Here is a 13,121-nt window from a genome sequence, read left to right on the forward strand (position 1 = left end):
TAATATTCTTTGTTGCAAAGTGTAAGTGATGATGTAGCATGTTGGAACTTCAGGTATTCCTTGCTTAGACTAGAAACTAAAAATTTGAAGGTAATACTTCTTGAAGGTAAAGAGGAAACCCTTGTAGAGCAGATTTTCTCATTGCACAGGAACTATTGAGAAATGACTTAAAATTTTAATTTCTTTCACAAGGACCACTTCTGTAACGATGCTGTAATGTGGGTTTTTGTATTCTCCATTTCTTGAGAATGCACAGGACTTAGCTCTAGCAAGAATATGCCTCCATTGTCCTGTATGCTTTATCACGTTTTCCCTGTGCAGTCAGAAGACAATCAGACCAAGGGATTTACTCCTGCAGTTACCACAGGCTTACTGGGGGCAGCTTCTGTGTTTCCTATGCTTGTTACTTCGGCAAACCCCCTGGCAGGTGATCTGTAAGGCAGTTCAACAAAGGAGTTGTCAGTTCTTTTTGAGGGATAATGGTGAAATACCACTGTGCAAATATGTGTGAATGTAGCGTGGTGCCAAGAGTGGCAAGGTTTTAACCTTTTCAGTCAGAAAGGGGAAGAAAACCCACTGTCATAAGGCTTCAGGGTTTGAGTCAAAAGGCACAGTGAGATGTCATTAAAGTGCTGTTCATCTTTGAGTTTTCTTTTTTCTGCTTGAAATTTTTGAAGTTGGTCGAGGAAGCACTCCTTCAGTTTGACCAAATAAGAATGCTTTGTTCACTCCAATAAAAAGTGAGCAATAGCAGTTTGCTGAAAAAGTAGGTTAGTTTAAATTATATTCTCTCTTGGCATTGCCATTAAGAGTTGATCTTTCTGAGCTCAGATACCTGTCATCTGAAGGTAAAAACCTGGGCTGGGAGAGCAGAAGCAAGGAAAATCATGAGAATGCAATCTCCTCCCCTAGAGAAATTGTGGGAATAGATCTTCCTCTCTTAAAAGAACATTGTGATTGCTACCTGGTTGGAATTACTTGGAGAAAATCAAGTTTTGATTTCTGGGGGGACAGACATTCTCCACCTTTTCAGTGTCTCCCAGTTTGTCCCATGGTTCAGGAAATATCCCATTTCCTTGCCTATTAGTGTATTTCGATTCAGAAGAATCCCTTGTTTTTCTGTGTCTTAGCGTGCCCTTCCCCCTGTGTTTCTTTTGAAGGCAGTGACATAGATAAGCATCTTGTAAAGCCCTGCATCTTGTGCTCTGAATTTCTCTTGGAGATGCTAATTTAAAACTTTTCACTCTATAACTACTGTAACAGTTGGGGGGGATCTGTCTCTTCTTCCAGGTAACAAGCAATACACAAGAGGAAGCATCCTCAAGTTGAGCCAAGGGGATTTTAGATGGAACATTCGTGCAAAATTTTCTTCACTGAAGGGGTGATGAAGCACAGAGACACTGCCTGGGGGAGCGGTGGAAGCAGCACTCAAAAAGTGCAGAGATGTCACACTTCCAAGGCATCCTTAGTGTAGTGGTTTAGTGGTAACTTGGCAGTGCTGGTTAATGCTTGGACTCCATGATCTTGGGTCTTTTCCAAACTAAATGACTCAATGACTTGTTTGGTATCTCGGTTTTGCAAGCAATGTTAGATGAATGCAGAAGGGTGAATGTTTTTTACTTTTTGGGGGTGTCTTGATGCGAGTTTTAAAGAGTAATTTGCAAACTTCTAAATGCACAGCCCTGACTAATTCAGCAGCAGTTACTTTGCAAAGCAGGTGTGGATTTTGTAAGTGAGTAGAAGTTACTGTTTTCATATTGGCAATTGACTCGAGCCCTGTAAAAGCATGTGATAGTTTTGTAGCTGTCTATATCTTGTTCTTAATGAGAAACTAACTTGGTGTAAATGTACATGAAGGGATATAATAATACTAGGGAAGCTGTGCTGAAATTTGCCAGGTAGGGTTTATTTCCTCAAAAATTTTGCAGACTACAAATAAACTGGATTTAATTTTTGTGTTGGAGTTGAGGCATCTCTGAGTCTTTGAATGCCATGTGCTGCTATACCAGGGGTATGCATGGTGCATGTGCAAGTGAATGCAACCCTGAGTTACTTCGACCTTACAGCGCTTCACAGCTATGTGAGAGTCCATACAGTCACAAATCATGGAGTATGATGGCTGAAATGGGTCTGTGTGTGAGACACTTCAGAGTTAATGCTTTTAACACAAGCAATGGTTCTTCAGTATAATCACCAGTGTATCTGCAAATGGTTGACATGTCTTTTTGTTGGCCAGGCTCGCACTTCTTGGGACAGGGAATCAAGTGAAATGCGCTATAAGAGGCTTCAACATTTGCTTGAAAAAAGCAACATCTATTCCAAATTCTTGCTAACCAAAATGGAACAACAGCAGCTAGAGGTAGGTGTGTTCTTGTTTGCAGTGGGGATTCTTAAGGTGCTGTCTCTTTGGGGGTTTTTTCCATCCAACTGTTTGAAGTAAAAATGTTTTTAAGCTTGCATTAGTAACATTAAAATCTACTGGAACGTAGTGCATAGGAATGACATTATGCTTTTTATCTAGTGTTCAGAATTTGTTCTCTAAATTAAAAGATGAATCAGAATGGAAGAACATGAATTTAAAGTCACAGTGTAAAGGTGGTACTGATGCCTTTACAGTTCTTTTGGCCTGAGTGCAAAGAAAGCAGAGTAAGTATTTCAAATAAAAACTGAAGTTTAAGGGAGCTAGAAAACATGGAGGGAGAATAGAAGGTGCAAAGAACTGACAAGCAGGAAGGTGAGTAGCCTGTTTGTGTTATTAACTGAAAGCTGAGGATGAGATGTACCTTCAAGATGCTAACTTAGGCCTCCCTCAAACAAATTGGTGAATTACAGTGACCTGAGGCCATGCTGTTCCCAAAACAAGAGTTTCCATAAAACAGTGTTGTCTCCTTTTTTTTTTTTAATCCATGGGCTGCTGAATTCATACCTAGCTTGTTCTTGACTTTTTTAACTGTAGGTTTATGGACAAGCTTGCAAGATTTTATGTTTGAGAGAGAGGGAAAAGCAGGAAAAGATTAAGAACAACATTTTCTGTGAAGGGACACTGATAGACTGTAGGAACCTCCTCTTCAAAATACTTCTCTAGTTGAACTGTCAGCTCAAATTCATGGTTATTTTATTGCTAGAATGTGTATTTCAGTACTAAATCTTGCTCCATCTGATAAATACCAAAGTCTTCTACTCTTTCTTCAGGATCCTTTTGCTTTTACTTCAGCAAGCAAAAATAGTAGATGGAACGAAAATCTTAAGTTCTTCAAGACATGAAAGCACTTTGTTAAAGGCATTCTAGGCTATTTACATTGCTGTCCGTTTTGCAGTGATTATGTAGTATGTGTAAGTTGGATAAATGGAAAACTTACTGCAGTAGATTTAATCTTCAGGAGTTTGCAATTAGTTATATTTTTGTTAAAATCTTTCTAAATTGCTGTATTTAAGTGTTTAAAGTATTTACTGACAAGCAGTTTAGAGCAGTGGCACTTTCTTGTCCAAATTTTGCTTTATTGTTTTAAGTTACACCAGAACAAACTTAGTGGGGATGCAAAAACAAAATCTACAGTGTACATGGAACTCGGAATTAGCAATGCAATCTATTGCTTCTGTGGATAGTACTCTTGTGGGTGTTATGGAAGGGTAAGAATTGCATGTGTGATTTTTATTTTGTTTAGGAACAGAGGAGGAAAGAGAAGTTGGAAAAAAAGAGAGAGATGATGTTAAAATCTGCCAAGGTAAGATTAAGTAGCTTTATGCAACTTTATAAATAAAAGTCTGAGAAATTACAATGCTTGTTTTGACCAAGGTAAGTAAAATAAGTTTGATTGTCCAGTATTTGACTCGCAGGATCTATCTAATATACCATATTTATTTTAACTGTAGTAAGACTGTTTGAAAGTGCTTAAAAGTTGACATGTAATTTTTAGGGAATGTTTTTGACTAGTTATTATTAGAGAAAATGGTTTCATTTTGTCTTTAAGGAGTTTTTTGTTTTAGCAATGATTGCTTTGTTCAGCCAAAATAGTGAATAACTAGCAAGAAAAAATAAGCAGAAATTTTTTTCTTTTGCTGTGTTTTTGAAAATGTTTAGTTGTAGAAATGTTTCAAGAAGCTTTCAGAGGTAATTACACCTGATTACACCTTTTTCTCTGTGTCATGATAGTTAGAAATGCATAAGATGATGAACTTCTTTCTATGGTTATTTTCTAGGGTCAAAACCCAGTTGATGGCAAAGAGGAGAAATCAGGTAATGTATTAGGCTCTGCCTTTTTTCAGTGCTGGTGGGTTTGATTTCTTTAATGTTTGATGCATTGTATAAATTCAATTATTATCTTACAGGTGCAAAAAAGAAGAGAGGAAGAGAAGATGGGACATACAACATATCAGAAATTATGTCCAAAGAGGTATGCCCTAACTATAAATAGGTTGTCTGGATTTTTGTAGCACTTTTAATGGGTGAGTCAATTTCTGTGACATCTGTATTTTAGAGCACTCCATTCTCGCACATTGCTACCAGATATTATCAGCCATCAGTAGTCTGTCTGTGTGCAAAGATGTACGTTACAAGCAGTGATGTCACAGCTGTAGAGGTTGGATACTCTTGTTTTTTCAAGTCTTTAGGAAGGCAAGCTGTGAAGAGTCTACGTTTCCAATTGAATTTTCAGCTACCCTTTGTAATTGAAATGTGTTACCTGGTGTGTGGTCTTGTTTTAGAGTCACTTGTATGATTAATGATTTTGTATGTAAAATCATTAATCATAAGCTTTTAAAAGTATATCCAGATTGAAAGATGAATGAAGAGATTGCATGAAATACAAATTACCGTAGCCTTTAAGGTTGAAAAGCATATAAGCATGTGTTTTTTTCCCCGTTTGTTTTCAGGAAATATTATCAGTGGCAAAAAAAAGTAAAGTGGAAAATCAGGTATGTTGACACATATTATTGAAGTTTAAGAGTGCTAAGCCCAAAGGGAGGGAGGGCTTTTTATATTTTGTAGTGTATCCCTAAACTTTACTTGTAAATAAATATCTTTGATAGTTATTGAAGTCCTGAATTAAAGTTTAGAAAGGTGGTATAAATGAATGCACTTAAATACTTATTTCAGAAATCCAAGGTGAAAACTTTTAATTTGTTTTTTAAAAGACTGAGTTTGAAGGTATTTATACTTCATAGATTGCTAGTAGCTTCAGAAATAAAGGAAATAGGAATTTATTAGAAAATATTTGTGTGTTGGTGTTTAAGACTTTAAACCAGTAATTTTTAAGCAGTCAAGTGTGGAGATAACAGGGGAGGTCTCTTTTGCTTCTGTAGTTCCAGAGCTGCATGCACAGTGTGAATTGCTTCCTAACATTAGAACAGCTTACAGAAAGGAAGGCCCTTCTGCTTACAGAAGGGAAATTGCTGCATTGAATGCCAGCCTCTGTGAGGAAGGTTTTAAGTCTGTTTACTGTTATGGGTAGAAAATTATAAGCCAAATAGCTTCAGTAGCTGTCACTGCTCTTAAATTCTAAAGAAGAAAAAAGTCTACTCTTGAGTTGACAGTTGACTCAAAAGAAGTCTTTCTGTCAGAGACTGAGTTACTTCACTGCATGTAAAGGCTGGTGTTAACTGGGAAGAAGTATGTCTTAGCAGGCTTTGATGTGCATTGCACTTGCCCCATGTTCCTTGACCTTCCTTCTACAGGATGAAAGCTCTGCTGACAACCTGCATCCAGAAGACCTGCAGAAAAATGGAGACTCAAACAGTGTCATTAAGGACAGGTTGTGTCAAGCTGTACGACACAGTGCCAAGCAATTTCTTGATCCAGTGCGAAAATTTAATGGACAACCAGTGCCTTTTCAGCAGCCAAAGATTTTTACTGGTGGTGTAATGAGGTGGTACCAAGTGGAAGGCATGGAGTGGCTAAGGGTATGGATGCAATTGAATTTGATCAGAATTGCTGCTGATTAAAAACTGGTGTGGAGGGGAAGACATATTAGAAGTCTATGGTCATAGTTGGTACAGGGAAGGTGAAGAGGAGAGAGTTATGGTCTTTCATGGTACAAGAATCTGGTGTTATGAAAAAGTTGTCAACCAGCAAATAAAATGTTTCAGTGTGGGAAGGACATTGGTTTTTCTAAGCCTTTCTTTATAGATTTTCTGGCTGGTGTTCCCCATCATCCCTTTTTCCATCTCTTTTCTTGTTCAACTCAACCTCTCCTTTAAAAGATTTTGTGAAAGCGGGACAATACATCCTACTGAGGAACAGCCTAATTTGTTTCTCTCAAGGGCTTCAATACCTAGCCCAAAGGTATTCAAAGACCTGATACCTTTGCAGGTTTGACACAGATGAATTTTCATTCTCTGTATCCTGGAGTCTTAACTGTTACTGGTAAGTGCCTAGTGAAGACAGGCCTCTTCTGAAGGGAAAACCAGTTTCCTTAGTTGGGCTCTCAGTTATAATAACCTTTTTATGTATCTTTATTGAATAGTAGAGAATGGCCAAAGAGCAATTCTGTGTCTTTCTGTTTTTTTGTGAGAGGTTGCTCTGCTCTTTGTCAGAGTAGGCAGTGTCTGCACAAAGAACTTTGGCTGGAGCAGGTGGCTGTGTTGGCCAGGAAGTGCACCTTTTTCTTGTGGTGAGGTAGCTACAGGAGCTCCATGCCTACAGAAGCTGCTTGAATAGATATCATTGAAATCTCAGCACAGTCATTTGGTCTTTTGGAAAGCAGAGCTAAGTGAAGTTTCGAAGCTGGGATGAGTAGAGGCTTGGTTAATGCAAGCTGTACTTGCAGTAAAAGTGCCTTCTGGTGCAACACTAAATTATGTACTTTCCTTCAATACTGTTCTGGTTTTTGTGCCCTAGTCAGGCACTTAGCTGGCTAGACGTGCATACAACTACATGAGAATATCCAGCATTTACAAGATGCTGGTATTTATTTTTACTATAGAATCATCTTCATCTGTAATATAAAATGGGCCTAGTGTAGAGCGTTTTCACATTCCTAAAGATCTTTGTTTTTCCAAATGTGTGTTGATTATTTTGCATTTACTTTTTTTTTTTTTCATATGCAGATGCTTTGGGAAAATGGTATTAATGGCATTTTAGCTGATGAAATGGGGCTGGGGAAGACAATCCAGTGTATTGCAACAATAGCACTGATGGTGGAGCGAGGGGTCCCTGGTCCATTCTTAGTATGTGGTCCTTTGTCTACTCTTCCAAATTGGATGTCTGAATTCAAGAGATTTACTCCAGAGGTAAAAGAAATTAAGACTTTTCTTCTTCTTCCTTATTGTTTAATTTCTATTCTAATTCTTTGCCTTGAAGCTTTCTGTATATAGAACGTCATTTTAATTGTAGTTGTTTATGTGGTTACTACAAACTGTGCTGTGACCCGTTATGTATTTACAGCCATCTTATAAGAGATCTCACTATTTCTACTGTCCTCCCATGGGCATCATAGTCCTGACTTGTAAATTCTTTTTTTACAGATTCCACTGATGCTCTATCATGGAGCTCAGCAGGAGCGTCGCAAACTGGTTCGTAAAATCCGCAGCAGACAAGGATCACTGCAAATCTACCCTGTGGTCATTACTTCCTTTGAAATAGCAATGCGAGACAGAAGCGCCCTGCAGGTACCCAAGTTCTCTTAGCCCCAGGACTGTGTGTGCCTCAGTACTGATAGCAGTGCTTTTGAACACAGAGAAAACCCCATATGCTGCCTGTACAATAAGTTTCATACTGTAGCATGTATATTGGCATTCACTTCTATTTCCTTGGTAGTAGTAGCTCTGCAATTTAATGCTTAAGTTCTTCAAACAGAACATTATTCTAAAAGCAGATAGTTACAGAATACCTGCTCCTTTTGTTACCTTCCTTTAGGTGATGATTAAGGATGTTTAGAGCAAGAACTATACTTAGTGTATAAATATTGTGGTTAACATCACAGTGGTTGTTTCAGCAAGATGAGTTTCTTGTAGAAGTTTTGTTTTAACCACCTAAGCTTTCTAAAAGGCAGTCACATGAAGCAGATGTGTGGCATTATCTGTTTGGCTTCAGCTCTATTAGTCTGGCAACGTGAAAAACAGTAAATAGAACCTTTGTAACAGGCAGTATCAAACAGTCTTATTAGTGCTTCTTAATTAATCTTACACCTGTTTTGATGGAATAGACCTAAAATTTACTGAAATACTTTTTATTTTCATAGAACTGCTACTGGAAGTATCTCATAGTAGATGAAGGTCACAGGATTAAAAATATGAACTGCCGCCTTATCAGAGAATTGAAACGATTTAATGCAGACAATAAACTCCTGTTGACTGGCACTCCCCTGCAAAACAACTTGGCAGAGCTTTGGTCATTGCTTAACTTCCTGTTGCCAGATGTGTTTGATGATTTGAAAAGGTAAGTTGCAGTCTGATGGTGGAAACTATTTCTGTTTGTTCTGTTTGAGTGTTATTATGACTCTTTAATTATTAAACTTATCAGCATGTGAAGAGTTGCTTTATGGTATAGTTGTATTCCAGTATGATTATTTGGTGGCAAAGGCTTTGAAATGTGTGTTGCCTCACACTTAGTTGTTTCAGAAAGGAAGGAATTAATTGTTGTCTCCCTAGATAGTGGAAGCTCAGCTGTGAGCTAAGACATAAACATTTGCGGTGAGAGATGTTTGTTTTATCACAAATGCCTGGTGCTGCTTTTTGGAGATTCTCAAAGGTGTTTGGATGAAGCTGTCTGAGGCTGGCAGACAGGACCCACAGATCCTTCTCTGCAGCAGTAGGGGGTCAGGTGGAAGAGCACTGCCAAAAGAGTGTTTTGACTAATTTTTGGAACAAGCTATAACCTAGATGGAATATAACAGGTGATAATGAATATTCCAACTAGTACAAGTATTTTTACACATCACATAAAACCTCAGGCTTCTGAATTGACAGGTATATTTCAGAAATTCCTCCGATACACCTTCTATTCATGATGGATGTGAGTGCTTTATTTTTTTTTTTATCACAGGATACTTCGTAGCTGTTATTCTTCATTATTTTAGTAAGGTATTTTTTCCCTTGCTTTGTTTTTATAGCTTTGAATCCTGGTTTGATATTACCAGCATTACAGAAACTGCTGAAGATATTATTGCTAAAGAAAGGGAGCAAAACATCTTGCATATGCTGCATCAGGTTTTCATTTATCCTTCATTTTGTATTTTTTATTATATAGTTGTAACATTATCCATTCATGTCCTGAAGTGCGTCAGAATCTTGTTTGTGATGCTGAATTTTGGTCTGAGATTTTTATTGTGGCACTTCTGGACTTCCTGAGACTTGTAGGGTTCTTTTCAATCTTTGCAGTACTTACAAATGCTAAAAGAACAATGTATCTCTTTCATAGCCACTCATTTTTGTTCTTGGAACTGTATTGAGTTTAGTCAAACTTAATTGCAGTTACAGACTTCAATTCACCAAGAGACTTAATCAGTGTATTTATTTTGTTGAAAGATAACTTTGAGGAAACTGAATGTAGCTTTTAGGTGTTGAGCAGAATACCTTTTGACAAACTAGTTATGTAATATGGCTGTCTTCAAATTTACACTTAAAGCTCTTCTTTAAGAGAGTGTATGGAAGTAAATGCTTACAAACCTATCATTTTTCCATTATAAGCTGTTGGTGAGGGATCTAACCTGAATCTTCTATGTATAATTGTTGATGACAATTTATTTAATTTGGTTAAAGGTTTTGGGCATTTTCAGAAAAACTTGATTTAAGAAATATAACAAACAAAATGAGCAGTTTTGTATTAAGATTACTTTCAGTTACTGGAATTTGTAAGAAAGGTCTGTAAGGTAGTTACTACTGCAACCCTGCTAAGCACTTCAGAAGTTTTTACATGTTAAAGGGTGTGTTTCAACACGTGTTAGTACCAGCATGTGCATGAAAATGTTGAGTAGGCATACATATTAAAAACCTCAATATATGTGCAAATTAAATCTCTTGCTTTAAATTGACAAAGTAGTGTTACATCAGTAGGCCTGCTTCTGTGTGGTTGTCTTGTTTTCTTTGTTTTAAACTAGCTGTGTTGACAGCTTTGAGTAATTGTAGCATCTGCTCACTATTTCAGATTCTGACACCATTCTTACTGAGGAGGCTGAAATCGGATGTTGCTCTTGAGGTCCCTCCTAAACGAGAAGTTGTGGTGTATGCACCGCTGGCAAAGAAGCAGGAAACTTTCTATACTGCCATTGTCAATCGCACCATTAGGAAACTGTTTGGAAATAATCAGGTAGCTGCTGATAAGGATGTTAGCAATGTGCTTGTTTGTAATAGTTCATATGCAAAACCATATTGCTACTGCTTCATACCGTTGTAACTAAACCTGCTTTTATTCTTAAAGTTTTGGTCTGATCTATTTGTTATCCATTTCAATAGTGGCAGTTACTGTGATAGGCCTGTGGCACAGAACTAAAACAATAGAAGTGTAAATATAGTCTTGATTACCTGTAGCTTGGGAGGGAAAGAGCACTGTTTTCATAGAGTTGACAGTTTCAGCTTTGAATCGGTAAGGTATGAATGTAGCTTTCTAAAATCAAACAGAAACTTTCAAAAGCTACAGTTGTAGACCTTTACAATTTGGCTGCATATTCTACATAGCCAAGATTTAAGCTGCTGAGTCTAAATAAGTGTTGCATGGTGCACATCACTGAGGCCTCTTTTCAGTTTTGAGAATTGGATCAGCACAGGCTGATTCTGAAGCTGGCTGCTGTTGATGCAATGTTCTCATTTCCCACAGGAAGAAGTAGTTGAGTTGAGCTCTACAGGCCGACCAAAACGCCGTAGTCGGAAAGTGGTTGATTATTGTGAAGAACATAATGGTTCACCTGATGACTTGGAAAAATTAATCAGCAAAATGCAAGAGGAAGTAGAAAAAGAGAGGTGCCTGTCTTGAATGATTTTTTTTTCTTGTTGTTTATCTCCCTCTTTGTTTGTTTCCAGTGTTTTGCTTACTGAAATTGATCAGGAAGAATGGCATTTAGTGATTCACAATCCTTGTAGCTTTATTGTTCGTTTCTTTGATTTTACCTGGTATTCACTGAGCATGATAGCAGTGATTATTGTACCATCACTCACTGGCTCATTAGAGTTACAGTTAACTTCAGGACAATATTGTGGTTTAACCTGAGGCAGCAGCCAAGCACCACACAGCTGCTCACTCACAACTCTATCAGTGGGGTTGGGGAAAGAATCAGAAGGGTAAAAGCTGGAAAACGAGTGATTTGAGATAGAGATAGTTTAGTAGGGAAGGCAAAAGCTGCACATGCAAGCAAAACAAGGAATTAATTCACTGTTTCCTATGGCCAGGCAGGTGTTCAGCCATCCACAGGAGAACAGGGCCCCATCATGCATAGCAGTTGCTTGGAACAGTGTCACTCCAGATGTCTTCGCCTTTTCCTTCTGTTGGTGGCTCTAAATTGGTTGAAAGTCCCTTGGGCATAAGGAGGATCTTCAGGCTGAAAAGTGTTTATTTTGCTAGATTTTTATTCTAGTCTAGTTCTAGTCTAGTAGCCTCTTGAGAACAGACAATTAAATCTATGTTTGTCTTAGATTTGTGGTATGCACGGATCCCTTATATTGGAGACAGTACTTAGATGTAGAAGAGCTAAATAGCTGTATTCATTGTGATTTCTGCAATGAGGCCAAAATGGGATAGGCAGACAGCTGATTCTGGAACGTCTTGGGTATTGCTCCCCAGGGAATCTGACCCTGTGGTCTGGTGAGGACTTTGTTCTGTTCCTTTTTCTGCTGGGTGACTTGGACAAGTCAAATTCTGCTTCTAATTACTACTGACTGCTCTTTTATATTTTAAATCAATAATAGCAAACAGTTATGCCTTTGTTGCCAAGTGTGGTGCTCTAAAAAGTTTTGTCTGGTAATAGCTTTACAGACTAGAAGGGATTTTGAGCATGTCACAGCATGTGACTCCATTGCTTGATTTTGTTGTAGGGTTTTTTTTTCTCTCAAATATTTGTAGCATAATAAGGGGACACTTTCAGTACTAATAAGATGTTGTGTCTTTTCAAGGCCAGTGGTAGAAGTGAGCATTCCCATGGATTCTGAGGTGAACCTTAAACTGCAAAATATTATGATGTTACTGAGGAAGTGTTGTAATCACCCTTATCTTATTGAGTATCCTTTGGATCCTGCGACACAGCAATTCAAGGTACACATTTTAAAAGCATTGGAGAAAATTCGTTCCAGGTATTAAAAAGCAATAGACTGGGAGGTGATGGCAGTAAAGAATGACCTTTTCAATGTATTTGGCATATGCCTGCTATTGAATTCCAGCAGTATGCTGAATCAGTATTTGAAACTTCCTGTAGCAGCAGTAGCAGGGACCTGTTCAGCTGCTGTGCCCATTCAACCTTTGCACAGTGCTGCCATGGTGTTCTTCATTGTGACAGTGCTCTTCTGCTGGTGGAGAGTTATTCAAAGAGTTGCTGGCTTCCATTTACTCCAGGTGCTTTAGGGGCTGCCTCAAGGTCTCCTCACCAGGGTTATTTTTCAAAACAAATGCTAACCTTGGTGAGCTGTTCATGAAGTAAATTGTACACGCTGCAGGAGGTGCAGTGATAGCATTTAAGTGTGAGTTGTTGAAGGACTGTACCAAATATAACAGTCATCTGCTCAGAGAATACAGCATCCTTCCTCAAAAGGGAAAAATCCAAGTTATATCAAAAAGACCAGGTGGTAGTTTAATCTACACAAATCAGATGGAAATACAGTAAAGTATGAAATAATTTGAATTGAAAGAATTTTAAAGAACTGGAAGTTGCTTGTACATTCTTAATGTTGATGTAGGTATGTGTGTAGTCATGTTTCCTATTTGGTGAGTCATAACAGAGTATGCTGTACTCCAGAGTATGCTGTTGAAGTGTATTAATGTAAAGTCAGTGCATAAAAAGCAGATTCCCCAGTCAGGGAGGTGAGGGAAAATTAGTGTGTTGAGAATGGCGACTGACAGCTGACACTATCCACAGGAGTTAGTACTTGCTCAGGAGGATATATTCCTAATTGCCACAGTGGCTGATGTATGTTTCAGACCTTAGAAGTTTCTATTTCCCTGCCCTTAGCCCATGGCAAGAGTTAGATCTAGCAAGCTTTCT

At 38.1% G+C, this 13,121-nt stretch overlaps 1 protein-coding gene across 4 annotated transcripts in view; it reads left to right on the plus strand.

Annotated features, from left to right (window-relative positions):
• The window catches only part of HELLS (helicase, lymphoid specific), a 30,436-nt gene that overhangs the window by 10,286 nt on the left and 7,029 nt on the right, over positions 1-13,121 (plus strand). For all 4 annotated transcript variants that reach the window (XR_013183469.1, XM_077183156.1, XM_054637106.2 and 1 more), the window contains 13 exons: positions 2,237-2,359; positions 3,666-3,725; positions 4,201-4,237; positions 4,330-4,394; positions 4,873-4,914; positions 5,674-5,898; positions 7,045-7,227; positions 7,462-7,605; positions 8,178-8,374; positions 9,048-9,144; positions 10,082-10,243; positions 10,751-10,893; positions 12,040-12,178. Coding sequence is in view for 3 of the 4 variants with exons in the window: in XM_077183156.1 (XP_077039271.1) it covers positions 2,237-2,359; positions 3,666-3,725; positions 4,201-4,237; positions 4,330-4,394; positions 4,873-4,914; positions 5,674-5,898; positions 7,045-7,227; positions 7,462-7,605; positions 8,178-8,374; positions 9,048-9,144; positions 10,082-10,243; positions 10,751-10,893; positions 12,040-12,178 (1,617 nt within the window). In the remaining variant the exon portion in view is untranslated. The remainder of the gene's footprint in view (positions 1-2,236; positions 2,360-3,665; positions 3,726-4,200; positions 4,238-4,329; positions 4,395-4,872; positions 4,915-5,673; positions 5,899-7,044; positions 7,228-7,461; positions 7,606-8,177; positions 8,375-9,047; positions 9,145-10,081; positions 10,244-10,750; positions 10,894-12,039; positions 12,179-13,121) is intronic.

Source organism: Agelaius phoeniceus, chromosome 9 (assembly GCF_051311805.1).
Source record: "Agelaius phoeniceus isolate bAgePho1 chromosome 9, bAgePho1.hap1, whole genome shotgun sequence".
Classification (NCBI taxonomy): Eukaryota; Metazoa; Chordata; class Aves; order Passeriformes; family Icteridae; genus Agelaius; species Agelaius phoeniceus.